The sequence below is a fragment of the Olea europaea genome, unplaced genomic scaffold (assembly GCF_002742605.1).
Source record: "Olea europaea var. sylvestris unplaced genomic scaffold, O_europaea_v1 scaffold1766, whole genome shotgun sequence".
Lineage (NCBI taxonomy): Eukaryota > Viridiplantae > Streptophyta > Magnoliopsida > Lamiales > Oleaceae > Olea > Olea europaea.
In genome coordinates, this window is record NW_019235387.1 from 190,632 (window position 1) to 211,840 (window position 21,209).

The following is a 21,209-nucleotide window of genomic DNA, read 5'->3' on the forward strand; positions in this document are numbered from 1 at the left end:
TTCCCGAAATTCCACCAAGGAATTACCGTTGACGAAAAAGGGTCGAAGCACACCTTGTAGTAGAAACCATACCACATGCTCAGAAGGTCCCTTGCCAATATTGTCACCTTCAATGATTTCTAAAGCATTACAGACATCTCCAAAACTGTACCTACGCTCCATGAGTCCATTGACATTACAAGAACACAATGTATCCGCTAAAATTGGTGGCAAAGCAGAATCACCAACACTTCCTTGAGCAAAATTCTTAATTGACCCAGAGCCAAACTCGAGATGTACTGTACCAAATTGAATGTCCACCACGGTACTGAACTTGTTCAAATATCTCTGAACTGGTTCTGCGCTCACCTGCAAGATGTACAACTGGAATTTCCTTCGTCCCTCCAGTACAATCCGGACACCCCTTCGAACCTTCAAGACTCCACCTCCACCAGAAATTTGTACCATTTTTCATCCAAGGTACTCGTAATATGAGATTCTTTGTCAAGTCTGGAACATAGCAAACTTGATCAAGTGTCCTCACTGTTCCATCCTATAGCCTCAATCTGACCCGACCGATTCGTGCAACCCGACAAGATTGGTTATTTTCCATGACAACTTCATCTTATTTCACCGTCTCATAAGTTTGAAACAAAACTCTATTGGGACACATATAATATGAACAAGCAGAATCTAGAATCCACTCCTGAGGTTTGAATTCCCTGTCAGATACAGCCAACATCACATCTTCATTATCACAAAAATTTTCAGCAATATTAGTCTCGTTTCGAATTACCTGATTGCCCCGCATGATTTGTATATAAATCACATTTACCTTACAACTTGTCGCAATTTTTCTTGATGTGTCCTTTCCTCTTGCAGTAATAACAATACACATTGCTGTACCTCACCTTCGATCTAACCCTCCGTCGATCACCATTAGTAACAAGAGCATCCCCACTCCTAGATGTAGGATCTCTAACCAACAGCTCCATCTTCTTCTTTGAGAATAGGGTGTCGTATACCTCCTCAATGGATAACGTGTCAGACTATACAGAATAGTATCACGAAATGATGAAAAAGAATTGAGTAACGAACACAATAGGATCAAGGCTAGATCCTCTTCATCATATTTTACCTTCAACGTATCCAAATCTGCAACGATCTCCTTGAACACAGCAAGGTGGTTCTGCAGTGACCCTCCTTCCGCCATGCGATGAGAATACAACCTTTGCTTTAGAGTCAGTTTGCTCGTCAAACTCTTTGTCATGCACAACTGTTTCAGCTTGAGCCACAAAACAGTCTCTGTCTTTTTCTTCAAAACCTCTTGCAGCAAATTATTGGATAAATGAAGTTGGATTTGCACTAAAACCTTCCGATCATTCCGTTGTTTTTCCTCCATGGACAAGTTTGCTGGCATCCTATCAAAATCCAGCAAAGCATCATCAAGATCCATCTGCGCCAATACAGCTCTCACCTTTACTTGCCACAGCGAAAATCTTGTATTACGATCCAATAGTGGAATTTCATACTTCAATGAAGTCATCCTTAAAAAATCTCAACCAAATCACAAAAAACCTGCAACTTGCAACACTCAAAACTGAAAACTTCCGAACGTGCAAGGGGTAAAACAGTCCAGAACCACAATTTTGCCCAAAACTGAAATTGGACACCATCACAAGGTCTGTCTTGTCGTCTGGAGAAAACTGCCTGAAGACACCGTCACTGGAAAACCCCTCACGTGCCTCCACGCGCCTTGCCGGAGTTCCACCCGCCGGCGACCAGCCGGTCATGCACCAACGAACTGCAATCCTTTCTGGACTGTCTCTACCTGCTGAGTCCACTGGTGGCGTTCGTTTCTCCAAAAGATAAGTAGTTTCATTGGATAATGCACAAACAGATCCGGTAGAAAATCGAAAAAACTGGAAAGATTCGTTTTCTGATTTTTTGGTAATTTTCAGACCAATTTTCGATCAGTTTCAGATCAAAAATCCACCAATAACCTCGCTTTGATGCCACTTATTGGGATCGGTGGAAACGAAACGCAAGAATTGAGATTTAATGGACACCAATTTGAAGTATAATACAAGATCACAAAATACCACGAACAAAATTAAAGTAAACGATGAATTAAGCAGAAGAACAACGAATTTTATTAATATGAAGATAATTAAAACTGGACAGCAATGATACTTCTATAAAATTGACAGAGGAGCCTTGTATTTATAGTACACTTGGTCTAACTCTAAAAAAGTCCCAAAAAGGTAGAAATATATAATTCAGTTAGACTCATATTTGAATCACACTTCTAACATATCCCAGGGTCCATTTCTTCATTGCAATGTCTCTCGATAATTTCCATTTTGATGTCTCTAATGCAATGAACTTAGTGAACTTTTTCAAAATCTAATTTAGTTGCAAAAAGACGACCTCTTTTACAAATAAGAATATATTTTATTGGAATCAGCTTTAAAATCAATTATTTTGGCGCGACTTTCATAAGAGGAAGGTCAATTTAGGAGCTTAGTAAAATTGGTAAGTGTTATGTTTTAGGTTTAATCAACTTTAGATATAAGCACTTTTGATATATAGTTGATACTAGGGCTAGACATGGTCTAATTCGATTCGATTCTAACGAGAATCTAACTAAACCAGAAACTTTTGAGTATTTAGTCAATGAAATCGTCTAGTCCAAATTTAATTATGGAATCATTCAGATTTAGTTCCATTCGGTTATCAGGTTCCATATTATAATTAAATTTTTTTAATATTTATAAAATTACATTAATTCAACTAATAATATGTACAATTTTAAATCTTACAAAATAACGTGATCGAATCTTATGTGTCTTTTGCGTCTCTCTTTACTGAGTTCGTCATAAATTTGATTGTTAAAATTACAGGAAGAGAAAAATAGCGAGCTCAAAATAATTAAGAAATGCATTATTGAGTTTCAATTCGATTTATCCAAAATGATAGAAACGGCACTACGGTAGAGTAACAGATTTGGATAAAACATGTGTCAATTTGATTAAGTTGGTTTTGAATTGAAAATTAAAAATAGAAAAATCATATTTGTGGGTTTGAATTAAATTAACTAGTTAGCAAATTTATTTAGAAAAAATAAAATAATTTGGCTTATTTAAAATATATTAATTAAAAAAATTAGAAAAATTCGGTTCTTATTCGGTTCTTGATCTAGAACCGAGAATCGAATTGAACCTATTCAAGTGTTTTACTTAAGAAGAACTGCTCGATTCGGATCAATTCGGGTTCATTCGGTTGATTCGGTTCAAGAGTTTGTCCAGCCTTAGTTGATACAATTTTATGACAAATATATTATTTAATTAATATTAAATTAAATTAAATAATAGAGCCCGTAGATTTAAATCTTAGTAGTTTGTTGATCATAAGGAGTTGCGATTGTGAGATATAAATTACTTATGATTGAATCTTAAATTATCTGTGGTCCTAAATAATAACGAGATACAGATATCATTATTACAGATAGACCATCACATGTGGCATTTCTTACTTGTAAAGTAGTTGATCTCACAAGTTAAAGTGTGGTGACATTTAAATGGACACGTGGATATTTTGTTATAAAACAAAATATTGGAGACTCGCTAGGAGATTTTACATAGATAACTATCTGAGTGTCGGTGGTTAATCTTTAATGTTTGGTAGTGGAATTAGTCCTTTAACTTGAGGTCATCATAGTGCCTTATATGAGGATAGTCATACTTTGGTGATGTTGGATATTGTTTTACCAAAGGCTGTTAATACGGTATCGTTCGAGTATTTCAAAAATCATATGAATGTTGTGAATGACCAATAAATGATTCGTTACTTTTAGATAGTAAGAGATTATGATCTACATTTCATTCAGTTAAGTTGATAACGTAGTCTTTGGCCAATATGTACTCATTAGTCGAAAATGAGTTTTAAACTTGTGTTGACTTAATAGTGGAATGAAAGATATGATAAATAATTGAGATTGACATTTATCTATATTTCGTAACTGAACGGATCATGTTGACGAATGGATTATAACTTCATGGTAAACGAACAAGTTTGGTTTTGTCATACCACATGACATTTTTCATCACATGTATTGCCCTGATACATTGCTAGATGCCAATATAGGACGACGAATGTGAATTTGTGATAAATTAAGAGCAGTGTCTTAATGTATCAATTTTGATTAGATCAAAATAATAATTTACGTCGTTAGGTATCGCGATTAAGAACTTAATGTGTCATACACAAAAGGAGAACTATAACATTAAGATTTACCAATTAATTAATTTAAAAAGTGTTGGATAAATTAATTAATTGTGTTGCTTATTAATAGGCCCAAATTAATTAATTGGATTACTTAATTCATGGACCGGATTAATTATATGAGTTAATTAAATATTGGATCAGGCTAATAGATGGGTAAGCTTGTTTGAGCTTATATAAATAAGTAGCTAGGGTTAAAAAATTGTAGAGATTTTTCATTCATCTTGTTACCATAAGAAAAGTAAACCCTAATTCTCTCTTAATCTTGTTCCTTGTGTGAAAGTCCATTGGAAATTGGACAATTGGATAGCTGTGATGGTAGATTAAGATTGTTGGAACAAAATAAATGCAAAGGAGTTTGTAGATTTCAACAAATGTATAATTTCTATTACAAATTCTATCTAAATGCAAAGCAGATTATTGGTGGGAATTGAATTTTTTTTTTTTTTTGCTATGCATGATTAAGTAAATTCTCAACAAAATTGGCATGAGAGCCTTTTCGAGAATAAAAATAAAATATTAACTGAGCAACTGACGAAATGACAATTAGTGATTTTGATTAAAAATTAATATCTTTTGTTGATTTAGATAGAATCATCGAAATTCGAAAGTGTTGCCATTGAATATTACCGAAACTCCTTCATCAGGTATTATTGAATATCAAGGACAATATCGTTAGTGATGTTGAAAATTAAGGACGATGCTTCAAGCCACTGATGAGAAAGTATGACTATTAATGATTTGATAGGAACGTAGTCGTAGAATTTCATTGAATGGAATGGTAATTTTAATATACCGCAGCCATAAAAGATACAAAATAGAAATATAGTTAGAGCTGAACATGGTTCGATTCGATTCTAACGAGAATTGAAGAAGACCAGAAGTTTTCGGATATTTAATAAGTGGAACCGTAGGAGTCAAATTTAATTATGGAACCGTTCGAGCTTGATTTTGTTTAGTCGGTTCGGTTCCCAAGTTCTGTACTGCAATTAATTTTTTTAATACTTATAAAGTTACATTAATTCACCTAATGATATATTTAATCTTAGTTCTTACAAAATAACGTAGTCAAATCTTATGTATATTTTGCATCTCTCTTTGTAGAGTTCTTCATAAATTTGATTGTTAAAATCATAGGAAGAGAAAGACAGCGATCTTAGAATAGTTAAAAGGAAGACCGTTGAACTTCAATTCGATTTGTCCAGAACGATAAAAATGGGCACTATAGTAAAATAATAGATTTGGATAAAACTTAGGTCAATTTGATTAAATTAGATTTTGATTGAAAATTAGAAATATGAAAATCATATTTTTAAATTTGAGCTCAATTAACTAGTTAGTAAATTTATTCAAAAAAAAAAAAATCCCTCTAAACGCATACTAAATGACGTCTATTACAAAGATGAAAATCAATCGCTTATCCCACTAAACATTTTCTTCGATCAGGATTGAGAAAATATTATGCCTCGTCCAGTCAGGAAATTAGAGGAGGGACGAAGTACATGTTCGTTGTCCCAGCTCTTATTTTTATTTTATTTATGTTTTTAAATTTAGATTATATACGAAAATAAAAACTAATAAATAAAGCAACGCAGTAAATGAGAATGTTTTAATTACTACCATGTTTGCCTCTTGAAAACTCCAGTAGGGAGTGAGACGGAGAGGGTCGTTCTATTTAATTACCATCTTTATCTTTGTAGATGAGAAGGTAAGATGTGACCTGAAATTCATAAACACGACTGTTCTTCTAATACTTATCTTATAATCTTTCACAAATCTTTGACATTATAAGCAACATATTTTTAGGTCACATACGTCGCATATGGATGTTTTGATCCAAGCATGTTTCCTAGTTTCTGTCAATTAGGGGAACCTAATGTTTTGTATCATCTTCTAAATGCATGTGGACATGATAAATCTCAGCCTTGTGTTCAATGGACATGTCCCACGTACATAGACTTTATAAATCAAGTCAGCCCATAAAATAAGTGGCTTTGAAGTGTGACAAATCCTCATGTGGAAACTGACCCACCTAGTCGATATGTTAGGTGATTCTTTATATGCTAAAACCATATTCCCTCGTCGACGAAAAATGTAATTTGTACGTAGAAATGTTTATAGAAGTCCGATAGAAAGAATTAGTGTTATGAAAAATTAACTAATAGAGGTTGTCTTAAAAACGTATTGTCCTTGAGATTCAACTAAACATAGACATAGCAATACTCTTGGGACAAAGCCATATTGGCTTCGGGGTTATCCACAAGCACAATAAAGTGACAATTGCAGTTTGTGCTAAATGCATCGATGGTGGCTTAATGAAAGAGGACACTGAGACAGTGGCTATCCGCTAAAGATGAATAACATCCATATCTCCATTGACAAAATCGACGCACTTCGGATAATTCAGAATTTGTAAGCAGACTTTAGCTTCACAGCAAATGCAATATTCCTCGGTGATATTGTAGCTCTTCTAAGAGTTGTGAATTGTGGTTATTGTTGCTTCATGCCTCGAGATGGGAAATGATCTCTTATAATTGGATTTCTTTTATATTGCTATTTATAAACCATGACGTGGAAGGAAATTTATAATAATGAAATTATATTAACTTTTAAAAAGTCGTATTGCCCTCTTTCTTTTTTCTTTTTTGTTTTTTTTCATTTTTTAATGTACAAACCAAGCAATTTTTTTACTGCTGTTAATTTCTACTTCTGTCCCGGTGTAACATCAATATTTGTATCAAGCATGCTGGATTGATTATGTTATGTGTGGAAAATGGAAATCTAGTAGACAGAATAAAGGGACCTACCTCAAATGGCCATTTCGGGTTGTCCTGAAGGATTGTCCGTAACAAAGCTTCCAACTATACAAATTCTATCGTAAACGACGTCTTGAGATTTGAAGTGTAAAATTATTGGCCTAGCACGACTATATTGTGTTTAAGTTGGGTTGATTGGGATGTGATAATTCGAGTCTTGAGTACTTATCCTAAAAGGTTAATATTATAAAAAGGAATAATCTAAGTTTTTATATGTTGGTATAATTTATTTCGTCTATTTATATACAATGTCACCAATCTTAAGTGAACAAATTATTTGTTTTACCTTTCTCAGCTTTGAAACTACCGTTACTCTTATAATTCCACTTTATAGAAGATCCTTGATATTAAGAATAATAATAACCAAAATCCTTATATGTTGATTATTTGTTTTTAACTTGAACCCATATACGGTTTATCTTTTAACAATGAACTATTTTATCTAAAATTAAAGTTAAAATAGAAAGATTAATGTATTAATTTAAACTTTATCTTTAACGTCTTCTATCGCATGTAGAAAGGATTTATTTACTTTCCAATGTCTAAAAATGCATGTAACTGTTCTAATCATAAATAAATAATGATGAAATTTGAACCGAAATTTTTTATTTTTATGGACTTCATTACGAACGTAATGAAAGAGTGCAAGAAGAGTTAATTGTTCCAATGATCATTGAACTTTGGTTCATATCTTTGATTGATCACTGAAGTTTAAAACGCTGACTTTTGATCACTGAAATTAAGTCAATGTCTTCGATTACTCACTGAACTTATGTTCATGTCTTAAATTGTTCATTGAAATTTAAAATGTCAAATTTTGGCCACTAGATTTTGGAATATGTTGTACGTTACTCACAAGCATAATTGTTGAATTTTGAAAAATATCAAGTTTACAGTGAATAATGTACAGCATTTTTCAAAATTTAGTGAGTAATGTACAATATTTTTCAAAGTTCAGTGAATAATGTACAACATTTTTTCAAATTTTAGTGGCCAAAACTTAACATTTTAAATTTTAGCAAGCAATCTAAGACATAAACCTAAATTCAGTGACCAAAATTCGATATTTTAAATTTCAATAACAAATCAAAAACATGAATCTAAGTTCAGTGATCATTGAAACAATTAACTCGTTAAGAGATACCAGATGGACCAAACCCCACCTCCCATAACTGGCCAACAAACAAAGGTTGGAATCTCACCCTTTTGAATCTGCATTTGAGTTTATTTTTCTTTACCCAATATTAAATTATAAATATTAATAAATAGTTTTTTCTACCTCCAAGCTTCTTTAGTTAACTAGACAGGGAAAAAAAATAAAACCACAATCTAAATAAGAACTAAAGGAACACCTGATTTAATGTGATTTGACTATATGCTTATGTCTATTTATTAGTCGAACTTCAGTTAAATCTTTCACTATCAAATAATGTTGTACACTCAATTTTCCTAGCACAACTAGAGGATAAATTTAACAATGAATTTATCACCGACACCATGAATATCAAAAATAACGTTAAATTATTATAGATTTTTATCGAAATAACCGTAGAAGAGAGGAAATAACAGTGGCTCATCATTTTCAGATTGATCAGGGGGGTAACGGGGACACATCGATTGATGGTAGGGTATTAAATCGACGATTTTTTGGGGTTGGGAGTGCTCTGCACGACCACAATTCTGGCCCTTCATTCAACAGCATTTCTGGCCGGTAGACAACTTTGTTCGATAGGCAGTTTTTTGAATCTTGGACTCAAAATCTGGGCTGTTCTATGCATGATAAATTCTCAACAAAAATTGCCTATGATTACTTTAGGCATAAAGGTACTTTGAAGCCGTGGGGAGGAGAAGTTTGGAAGCCATGCATCACTCCGAAGCATTCTTTCTTGCTTTGGTTAGCAGCCCAATCAAAGCTACTAACTAAAGACAAACTACTCTTCTTGGATATTGATCGGAGGTGTGTTTTTTGTGGACTTTTTGAGGAAACTTGTGACCATCTATTCTTTAAGTACTCCTTCACTTCCTCATTATGGGGGAGCATTAGGAGATGGCTTGGCATTACAAGATCTATGTCTACACTTGCCATTGCGCTTAAGTGGATGAAAAAGGAGAATGTGGAATTTCGTGGCTGACCAAGACGAAGACAGTTGCTCTTGCTAGCACAGCTTACTACATATGGCTTACGCGGAATAGGAAGATTTTTGAAGACCTCCCGGCTGACTTGGATTCTATTGCTAGAAGGATCAAGACACACGTATACAAAGTCATGTTTACTTTATATCCGAATGTCTTGATTCTTTTTGAATCCTTGGCCGTGGATCATTGATCTCTTATGTATTTTGCCTTCTTTGTGTCCCCCGGGTATGCCCGGAGTAGTTGTTTTGGTTTTGGAGTTTGATTTGTCCGGGAATGCCCGGTGTACTTGTACTTATCATTGACTTTGTTTCGCCCGGGTATGCCCGGTGTACTTGTATTTTATTTGGACATTGTCTTGCCCGGGTATGCCCGGTGTATTTGTACATGGTACAATTTTGATCAATATATTCACATTTACCGATCAAAAAAAAAATTGGAGGCTCTAAGCGAAAATTTATTTTGAGGGATGTATACGAAAGAAGGAACTCCAACTCCTAATTTCCCGACAACTCAATGGACATCAAATTCTTGTATAAAAACTGAACCACAAAACAAAACCAAATCAAATCAAAGAAAAACTCGACATATCTGAAGATCGCATTTTCATTAGAACTTTAATTTTGATATCTCAGAAACTCAAATGTACCCTCCCAATGTCCAAGTTTTTACATTCAAACTGACTAGACAAGAATTAATTTATGAAATATTAGTCACATCCTCTCTCAAATCATAGAAGTTCTTTGATTAGATATTGACTATCACAATATCCAATTCCCCAGTTCAGACAATAAATAAGTGAATAAACAAGCAGAACAAGAGAGCAGAACCCGGATTCAAGAAAATCAATTTGCAAAAAAAGATCAGCAACGATGCCAAACCTCAAAAGTCTTCTTCAATGGCTCGTCAACAGATCAGCTACAATGAAAATTAGCAACATATCAGTTGACTTTTTTCCCAGATCAAGAGATCAAAAACTCAAAAAAAAAAAAAAGAAGAAAAAAAAAAGAATGTTTATGAGAAAGCTGACTTTTTTCCATCATAGTTCCAAATTGCTTGATGATATCTTCAGTAATGAACACCATTTTTTACTATGTTCTTCTCTACAGTCTCTATAGATTCAAACCCAGATTTCAAACGTATTTCATCGGTGGAAAATCTGGAGAAAGGGTTAAATTATGAAAATATAAAAAGGAACAAACAAGTAATCAACAAACTGAAATCTGAATTGAAGAAGACGACTTACTACCTTTTGGTCGAATCAATCCCTTGCCTTCATTTTCCTTCCCGTCCCTTCAATTTCCTTCCCGTGTCCTTCAATTTCCTGCAGGTTCTAAGTTTCTGCTGGACTTCCTTGGTGGTATTACTATGAGTTTTGAGGCCCTGGACCCAAACCACATTTTTGGAGGCCCTAGGCGGTTGCCTAGGTCATGTAAAATGCGGTCAAGAGTGGCTAGATATTAGGCATGGCCAATGCATAATTGACGCATTGTCTCGAAATTTGTCAAATTAATATTTTTAATTATGTGATCAAATCCTTTCACTTGACTTGAAATTTGGTGTAAATAATGCATGTAGTCAAATTAATTACCTTTATTTATGCGACCAAATCAATTACATTGCTTAAAATGTAGTGAATAATGCATGTGGTCAAATAAACCATATTTAATTATGGCTAATTGGCATATTTATATATATTTTACACATGATTTTAACTAACTTCAAAATTAACTCTTCACTTTGGTCCTCAAACTATTGACCAGTAATCAATAAGGTCATTTAACTTGGTCAATAACTGATAATGTCATTTGATTGTAATAATAGCTCACTTAAGTCCTAATTTATAAGTTAGCGACTAGCAATAGAAATTCGGGACATTACACCTACCTCCCTTAAATAAATTTCGTCCTCAAAATTTACTTTGAAACTCCTCAAAGAGTTGTGGATACTTGGAATGTTTTTCCACTTCTCGCTTCCAAGTAGCATCTTCTACAGAGTGATGTTGTTATAACACTTTGACTAGCGGTATCTCTTTCCTACGAAGCTTCTGTACATTTTGAGCTACGATGCATATTCGTGCTTCTTCGTAACTTAGGTTTCGCTGAATATCTAATGGTTGATGTCTCACCACGAGTTAGGTCACGGACATACTTTCTGAGTATTGATACATGAAAGACATCGCATACAGCTGAAAGCTTCGGTGGTAAAGCTAATTGATATGCAACATTTCCAATCCCTTTTAAAATTTCAAAAGGATCAATGTATCTTGGACTGAGCTTACCCCTCTTACCAAATCGTAATGTGTGCGCGCGTATGTGATGTATTATGGTGCTTACTATTTGTGCTTTGCTAACTTGTTATTTGTTGAGTCTTGCAAACTCACTACTTGTTGGGTCGAGTCATTGGGTCATGATGCAAATTTGTAAAAAAAATAATAATTATAGAAAATGACAAATTTAGTTCTAGAGTTAGATATACATTATTTCGATTTAAGAACCATGAACGATCATGGACCTGATCGGTTCTTGATTTCGATTCCTAATTATTTTTATGGACAAAAGACTTTTTTTTTAAATGTTTTTATTTTCTAGAAAATTAACAATTAAAAACAAGTTGAAAAAGATAGTTGGGCCTCATTTTTTTTAACTTCTATCCAATAGCCCCATCAATTTGACTCGTGTCATCTCAAGAGTTGCAATTTGAATAGTGTAACACATAGGAGTTCTATGTACAAACCCTCTTTCCGAAAAAAGGAGCAAAATGACAACAAATTTTCGCTATCAACTTGCTTTTCGAATTTCAAATCGGTTGTTTAAATGATGTGCACAAAATAAAATTTCTCGACCCTTTAGATTAGGATAATGTGCACAAGTAAAGATGCGACTAATCATGTAATATATTCAAGTGTATACAGTTAGACATATATTAGATTTTACTTAAAAAATAAATACATGAAATAGTTTTTTCATAAAATAATTTGAAGGCATGAATATGGGAAAGTAAATTTATAATATCTTGACCACCACGACCATGAAAAAGTGTGAAAATAAGCCCTTTATGTTAAAGGTCCTTTCCCTTTTCCTTAAATAAATAATTAACGTTACACGTTTGCTTATTATGAAAAAGCCTTTTGGACCTTAGGCAAGGGAATTTTACAAAATTATAATAAAAAAAAAATGAAAATGAGTAAATATATACTTTTAAGTGTCAAATAATTTGGGGTCCCACAATTTATCTTTGGCTTAGATTTAAGGGTCCTACAAACGTGTTAAAGCAATGGAAGTTAGTTGTTGTTTAATAGCCAACTTAACTTTGTGATTATGTGTTAAATTATTAAGGAGATTGGTTGTTAATTAAGCATTAATCCATTACTTTCACGTCACCCGACTAGATAGAGTATAAGACTGATACATGTTATGTGTTCGGAATTGGTGGCATTGTCTGTAATAAAGTATGTCGTAAAATTTTATAAAAAAAGGTTCTATTTATAACACGATAAACGATTGAAAATCATTTAATTTTTTACCAGTAAATATTAACAATCCTTTTACACTCGAACTTGTCTATACCATCTCCTATGATTCTAAATTAGAATTTCACCTTAATAGCTAACATATTTTTCAACATTGTTATTATCCTAAATTTTGTGCAACTATGTGCATATGAACTTGCCTAACATGCTCTAATTACGGGCCTAAAGAAAGAGGAAAAATTCATTACAAGTTTCACAAGTCCCAAAAATTTGGAAATTTATGTGGGCCTTAAACCAACTATGTATAGAAAAAAAGTCATGAGTACAAGAAATTCTTGACAGAATTTGTACCTATGCTGACGTGGTCGCAAATGATTGAATTGATTTCTTTATTCTCTTTCCATATTGTCTGTCAAAATTTTCTGTTAAGAAATCATGTATTTTTAGCATGATTCCTATATGAAATATGTTGCTATGCCAGGGCTTTTTTGCCCACCCTTTTGGCAGATACTCACATGGGTGTGGGGTCGGGTGGGACCCGAGGTGAATTTTATATGCAAGAAAAGGCCCCACCGACTCCCACATGTGAGAATAGGTCAGGGAGGGTGTCAAAACCCTCCCTGGCACAGCATCATGGTTCTTCCTATATATAATATCAAATTTACGGACATTAGTCAAAGTTAAGAAACAAATAATACCTTCTTAAATTTTGACATTGCTGACACCCTCCCTGGCACAGCATCATGGTTCTTCCTATATATAATATCAAATTTACGGACATTAGTCAAAGTTAAGAAACAAATAATACCTTCTTAAATTTTGACATTGCTGACTACTTGATGTCGTTTTAATGGAGATCTATATTAATATTATTGAAAACTGATTGTGCAGCTATAATTAAATGTTGGAGACCAATTGTTTCTTTATGAAAGTTATGACTAATTTGCCATTGAGATAATAAGTCGAAGACCAACATTGCAATTTTTCCAAAATTTTGTGACTTTTACCTGTTAGAATCTAACCCCCCCCTTTTTCATTAGTTACTGCCTCAGTCTCACTTTGTAAGTAACTAGTGTACCTCTTTTCATTAGCAAATTAGGCCCCACAGCAAAAGAAATGTAGACTAAATCATTTGATCTCCGTACGTTCCAACTTTTAAACAAGTAAACAAAAACTTTTAAGGAATTATTTGATGTTTTATTCTTAGATTACTACTAATACTTAAAAGGATAATTGCAGTTGAGGTTTCGAATCTTTTAAATTATTGCATATTATAATATATTCAAACCTTTCATTTTTGCAGTCGAGGTCTCAAACAATTAATGACGATATTAGCTCGAGAACATCAGATCATCTCCAAGCTTACACCATTTGACATCAAATCTTGCACAAAACTATAAATCATCTCCAATTATTACACCAATACTATATGAATAGTGTTTAATCATTTTCTTCTCTTTTTTATTCAAAAATTATTTATTTATTTATTTTACAAATATATAAATTACTTAATAAATAATTATGTTAAATTAACGAAAATATTAAATTCATTAATAAATACAAAAGACATAGTACAATTTGTAGAAACATTATAAAAATGAAAATATTAAATCATACCATTAAAAAATAGTGCAATGTATATCGAATTTGAATATTATGATATTACGAAGTCGAAATATCATTGCAATTTAATTCGTATATTCTTCCCAAAAATGATCAATTAATGCATGTCGAAGTGCATTTTAAATAATAATAATAATAATAATAATAATAATAATAATAATAATAATAATAATGATGATGAAAATTATTGTATTAAAAAATATATAACACAAATGATACAAATACCCTCCATCAATTACTTTGACAAATGGAATAAAATGGCAAATATAACTTTGCACCATTTGATGCAAAAGGATGCAAATATTGGTGCCACATTGGAGAGCTTTTGCACTAAATTTCACCGAAATTTAGTATTTTGGCGCATCAATTGGAGATGCCCTAAGGGAATCCATCCATTCCTCCATCAGTTGATTGATCAAAAAAATTGAAATTTTAACTTATTTCGATCAATTAAGCAAAAGGTAAAATAACTTAGGAAATAGCAATATGACCATTTTACCCTTCATTTAATTATAAGTCAAAATTTTAATCTTTGGGCCAAATGATGGAGGAGTGGATGGAATCCGTCCTTATGTCCTCTAGTTGCCATTGTCATTAAAGGTTTGAGACCCGAGATAAAAAAATAAAAGGTTTGGTATAGTTTGCAATAATTTTTGGGACTCTAGCTATAATTCTCCTATAATTAAATTTATTTGATTATCACAAACAAATTTTTTTTGATATGATTCGACTAAATTTTAGCATAGAATTAATTGAGTTGAACCGAACAACTCACATTTCCATGTGTAATTTCAATTTTGCATGAAAAGGCACAAAAAGAAACATCCAACGCCGGTTGAAAATGACATAATAATCATGCGAGATTTGTGATTACATTTCCAGATTTCCTATATTAAAGTACATGAATGTATAATGCAGAACATACCACGTGCGATTGTGTTTCAGTAACTTGCGCAAATCTCTCTCTGCACGACCCTCGAAGCCAAAAGCCAACACTGGTGAACCGAAGTGATGATGGAAGAATAGAGAATCCCTAACAAGAAAAGAAAAGAGAAAAAGGCAAAAATATCAATCAATTCTCTGTTCTATTCTTTTATAACAAAAATAACAAGAAAAGAAAAGAGAAAAAGGAAGGAAAATCAATCAATTCCCTGTTCTATTCTTTTATCTCTCTCTCTTTCTCTTTGCAGCACTGTAACTCGTAAGCTTTGAAATTCTATTCTTTGCTTTCATACATTCTCTTCTGTTATTAAAGGTTCCTGCATAAGGAAACCAACCACCCCCTCTCTCTCTCTCTCTCTCTCTCTCTCTATTCTTCTTTTATGGTGCTCGTGTACTTGCCATAATTGCTGGAAAATGGGTGAAGAATTGTTGGCATTAATCCCCTCTGGCTCTGATAGAGCAGTTGAACAGGTTTAACTCTTGACCCATGTATAAAATTCAACTTCCTTTAGTATGATTTTTAGAGTAAAAAGTATTATGAATATTTCATTGATATGGGTGAATTTCATGGATAATTCAGTTAGTGGAATTACTTGTATTGAGGGGAGAACATTTTCTTTTCTCAAAATGAAAAGAGAGAGAGAGAGAGGAGAGAGAAAAAAAAAAAAAAAATGAAATCCCAACTTGGGGTCAGAGTCGGAGGTGCTATAATTCATTCTGATGCTATGGTTACTAGGAAAATTTTGCTACAGTTCTAATGTTAAATTAAAATTTAATTCTGTGTATATTTTTTTCTTAATTGGTTGAGATTATTGTGTTCTTTTGTGTGTCTTTTTCAAAGTTATAGTAGGATACACAAAGATTTAGAGGGATATTATTGTGTAATGTTGTCATGGAATTGAACTTTTGACTATGGAATTTGTTAGAAACATAAGTTCAGATCAGTCTTTTTTCTTAAAAAGAAAAAAAAAAAAATCATCATCAAGTGATTCTAACATAAGCATAATCCAAGTATTTTTAACTGAAAATCTTAAAATTGATATGTTTGTTCTTGTTGATAAATTCGATCTGACCAGGATTTTGTGCAAAATTTAATTCGGCACCGCTTTCTGATAACAGATTTTCCGTCTTTCTTTTTCTAGTTTTTGTCTTTTTAGATTCACAGGACACTTTTGTCTGCGAGGTTAGTATATACTTGTATCAATTGCTAAATTGACAAAAGATCATATAAGTTTTTTAAGTTTTTCATATTCAAGGTTCGAACAGCCAAATTCATATGTTATATTGGTCAAAATTACAGAATATCATATCCTAAATTCTGTTTGGATTCATATATTCACGTTTCAATCTACCAAATTCATCAAACCGATCCTTTCTACTATTTACTGCTTGGACAAGTATTACTTTACACTTTTTGTTAATAGAAAATGCTTTGTATTTCTTACATTGTTCACTGCCTTGCACAGGCAATTGTTGCATTAAAGAAGGGTGCTCATCTTTTAAAATATGGCAGAAGAGGGAAGCCCAAATTTTGTCCTTTCAGATTATCCACGGTATGCATTCAAACAAGTGTGTATTGATGCACTGATGCTCTCGGACAATGTGACCTTGTAATTATGTTTGAAGCATTGTCCTTTTCCAAATAGAAATATGTACAAGCTTACAGTCTATCCATTTTTCCAGGTGTAGAAGAATGGTTAATTAAGTTGAAATGCTAAACTTTAGTGCCTTTGCCACCGTTTCAGTACAAATTCGTGGAATTTTCCAGATTTTATTTCTGTTAGATGATTGAATTCTTCATCCGCTAACTACTTTCTTCACATTCTCTAAGTGAGACCAGCTGATATCTCCATTTATACTTTCAACTTCATATGTCTAGGATTAATTGTTGTGTCCCAATTTCTCAACACTTTCTTAAATGCTGGAACTCTGAAACTTTGTTAAGTAGAAGGTGAGGTACAAATAACTTTCCCACGATGGACGTGTCAATCATTGTGATCTTGGTAAAGGAGAAATGGAAGACCTGGTTAGGTCTTAGTCCAATAAGGTGTTTCAAAAAGATTTACCGAGATCAAATTTGAGTTAACAAATTTCTGTAATTTGGTTCTGTATGTTTTGAAGAAATCTGTGATAGCTGTGAAACTAATATTGCTAAAATTTGAATCTATGAAACAATGAGGTATCCTTAATCAAGAAAATAATGTGATTCCTTTTTGAGCTGATATTATGGAAAAGTATGATGCTGGATAATATTGATGAAAGGAGAAAGCATATAGATTTTGCATGTGTCTGTAAAACTGGAACTTGCATTATAGTCGGTGATATAATGGACAAAAATTATAGGAGAGTATACTTTTATGGAATACATTCTTGTTAAGTTTTAGTAAACGTGGAGTAATATATTATAAATAGAATGAAATCAAGAAGTATTTCCTCAACATGCTACACAGATAATCTCTAATTTTCTAACCTTTCGGTGTTCTAATGATTCCTATCTGCGATTCCGTAATTTCTACATATGCAATTGGCAGCACACCTGAATTCCAATTTTTGATTTTCAGGATGAGAAATTCTTGATTTGGTATACTGATCAGGAGGAAAGACAGCTGCGATTAAGCTCAGTTACGAATGTTGTACGTGGGCAAACCACTGTAAGTTAATAAAATCATTTTGTTATGTGATGCTATGTTTATGTATTTCATATCCACATGCTACTTTTTTACAGAAACAACTTCAACCAGAGAGGGAAAGTCAGTGCCTTTCACTTGTCTATGCAAATGGTGAATCCTCCCTTGATCTGGTAATCAGAAAAGTGTCATCCCTGTGTGATTAAATATTTTCTTCAATATCGAACTTTTTTCATGCATATCTTTTATCTTTATGTAGATATTCAAGGACAAAGAGCAGGCTGAGACTTGGTTTTTGGGTTTGAAAGCCGTAACATCCAGTAGATATTGTAGTGGATTTTTGAGTACTTTGAAGAAACGAAGAGGGGCACAAAGCTGCATAAACAGTCCAGCTAGTTTTATGAGAAGGAAACAGATACTTTTGGAGGAGAAAATTAGATCTTCTCAGGTTTCTACCACGCGTTCAGTTTTTGTTGATGATATTATTAATTCCTGTTAACATATTCATGAAACAACAGAGTATAAAGCAACGGTGTCATTAGTTGAGCAGAATAGGCTTAATTACTAGAGAGTGCTCGATAATAAATGAGGGTTTCCTATAGAGACATGGCTGAGTATATTGAGAAATATTTCTTAAAAGCATTGGCAATGTTCAATTAGTAATAGATGTAAATGACAGAAGTAAAAATTGATAGCTGAAGATATTTTCAGATACTATAATAAAATGACATTTTGATTTTGACAGTGGCATGAAGTACTTTTTAAGAGAGTATTCTCGACATACTTTGCCCGTTGAAAATGATGTTGATGGGCAACTTTCTATAGACCAGACCATATGGTCTTAGACAATTTTTGCTTCCCACTGATACTATAGGAAGAAGAAAAACTGTCTTTTTTCCCTTACAATTCTTCAGAAAACTTAGGGGTTGTGTGACAAAGCTTTTGATAAAAGTTTTAACAGATTTTGATAAAAGTTGATGAAATGTGTGATTAAAAAGTTAACAAAAATTGTGGGTCCCATGAATTTTTTTATTAAAATTGAAATTTATAAAATTTAACAAAATTTTATCAGAAAGCACTTGAGAGAATAGTATGGTATGCATTCAAATAAATCACCTGTTAACTTCATTGCACGTAAAGTTTAGATTTGAAATTTCTATACATGCCATTATATTTCTTGATGATTTCATTTTCTTCTCCATAACAATTGTACATTTTTTCCTCTGACTCCCTTTAGTTGGAAAATATCATTTAACTCTATTTCTACGGCAATTTAAAATATCTTTATTGAATTAAAAGGTACACAGTTTATCTGGGAGTCCACCTCAGGCATTTTCAGCTAGATGTACTTCGGATGGTTTATCTTGCTCGTCCGATAGTTTTTACACGGAATCAAGTCTATCAAGCATTCACAATACCATGGATTTCTTAGCCCCAAGTTCTCCATTTCTTCAGCAAGAAGATCCAAATGAGCAAGCAATTGGTGCCAGTACAAAAATGCGTAGTCTGTTCTCGACACATCCTCTTGAATCATCTGAATCCGGAAATAATATCTTGAGGGACGTCTTAATCTGGGGGGAGGGAGCAGGTAAAGGGTATTTGGAAGGTGGTGGAATGGAATTGGATGCTTTATTGCCCAAAGTTCTTGAATCGACCATGATGTTTGATCTCTCTTCCATATCTCTAGGAAGGAAGCATGCTGCATTAGTAACCAAGCAGGGCGAAGTATTTTGCTGGGGTGAAGGAAGAAGGGGAAGACTTGGACTTAAAGTTGATATCGATATTACCTGCCCGAAGATTGTTGACTCCCTTAATGGCATCCATGTCAACTCTGTTGCTTGTGGTGAGTACCAAACATGTGCTATAACATCTTCAGGTGAGTTGTACACATGGGGCGACAATTATAGTACTGATCTAACACACGAACATAATATGAGAAGCCCTTGGCTGCCTCAAAGATTTGATGGTTCTCTAGATGGCGTAACTGTATCTCATGTTGCTTGTGGAGAATGGCATACAGCAATTGTGTCCACATCCGGGAAATTATTTACATACGGAGATGGGACATTTGGAGTCCTTGGCCATGGAAATCCCCAAAGTGTGTCTCATCCTAAGGAAGTTGAATCACTCAAGGGACTACGGGTAAAGACTGTGGCATGTGGACCATGGCACACAGCTGCCATAGTTGAAATCATGGTTGATCATTCCAAATTTAATAATCCAGTCGGAAAATTGTTTACATGGGGAGACGCTGATAAAGGAAGGCTTGGTCACTTTGATCAAGAGAGAAAACTCCGGCCAACTTGTATAGCAGAATTGGTGGATCATGATTTTGTTCAAGTATCTTGTGGCCAGACTCTTACAGTAGGATTAACCAGTACCGGTAAAGTTTATACAATGGGAAGTGCAGCACATGGCCAACTCGGGAATCCACAATCCAGGGACAAGTCAATAGTAGCTGTACGAGGGAAATTTTCTGACGAGTTTGTCAGAGAAATCTCTTCAGGATCTTATCATATTGCTGCCTTAACATCCACGGGAAACGTTTATACTTGGGGAAAAGGGGAACACGGACAGTTAGGATTGGGCGATATCAAAGATCGAAATTCGCCAACTCTGGTCGAGGCCCTGAGGGGAAGACAGGTAGAACATATTTTATGCGGACCAAGTTCTACAGCTGCAATTTGCTTACACAAATCAGTATCTAGTACTGACCAGTTGGCTTGCAAAGGATGCAGCATGGCTTTTGGGTTCACAAGGAAGAAGCATAACTGTTACAATTGTGGTCTTTTATTCTGTCGAGCATGCACCAACAAAAAATCTATGAATGCGTCCCTTGCACCAAGTAGGAACAAGCCGTTTCGAGTCTGTCATCAATGCTTTAATCAGATTTGCAGAGCTTTAGATCCAGGTAGTCATTTCAAGTTTGGAACAAACAGCCCAAGACCATTATTTACGTCTGAGAAGGCATACCACGACAAGAAAGAAGCATTATGCCAGACGACATCAGCAAGAAACTATTCTGATGAGGGCAGCCAATGCCATGAGAGGAAAAATTTCAGTAACACCATTTCTTTGGTGAATGAGTTACCCAGATGGGGGCAAGTTTCATGTCCTGAAGTTTTCAAGAAAAGATCTGGGGACCACATGATTACCCAAATTTATCCTTCAAGACATCAATTATCTTCTCAATCTCCAGTTTGCTTACTCGCAATTAAAATCTACCACTTCCGATTCTATGAATGCAGACAATAACTTGTTGCAATCGGAGAAGTTCCTCATTGAAGAAATTGAAAAGCTTAAAAGTCAGGTACTTTCCCTAACCTTTTGTAT

The 21,209-nt window shown here is 33.7% G+C and overlaps 1 protein-coding gene and 1 long non-coding RNA gene across 2 annotated transcripts in view; one reads left to right on the top strand and one right to left on the bottom strand.

Annotated features, from left to right (window-relative positions):
• Positions 1–9,800: 9,800 nt before the first annotated feature.
• On the bottom strand, positions 9,801–10,634 carry LOC111378104. The gene is made up of 3 exons (XR_002699813.1): positions 10,462–10,634; positions 10,243–10,371; positions 9,801–10,130 (listed from the first exon to the last, which is right to left on the bottom strand). It is a non-coding gene; the product is annotated as an uncharacterized LOC111378104 (long non-coding RNA).
• Positions 10,635–15,229: 4,595 nt separating this feature from the next.
• LOC111378102 (PH, RCC1 and FYVE domains-containing protein 1-like) overlaps positions 15,230–21,209 on the top strand; it is a gene marked incomplete at its 3' end in the record, with an annotated part of 10,365 nt that continues 4,385 nt past the window's right edge. The window contains exons 1-7 of the mRNA XM_023001271.1: positions 15,230–15,720; positions 16,716–16,802; positions 17,811–17,900; positions 17,975–18,049; positions 18,136–18,324; positions 19,176–21,074; positions 21,125–21,186. Coding sequence (XP_022857039.1) covers positions 15,664–15,720; positions 16,716–16,802; positions 17,811–17,900; positions 17,975–18,049; positions 18,136–18,324; positions 19,176–21,074; positions 21,125–21,186 — 2,459 coding nt within the window. The remainder of the gene's footprint in view (positions 15,721–16,715; positions 16,803–17,810; positions 17,901–17,974; positions 18,050–18,135; positions 18,325–19,175; positions 21,075–21,124; positions 21,187–21,209) is intronic.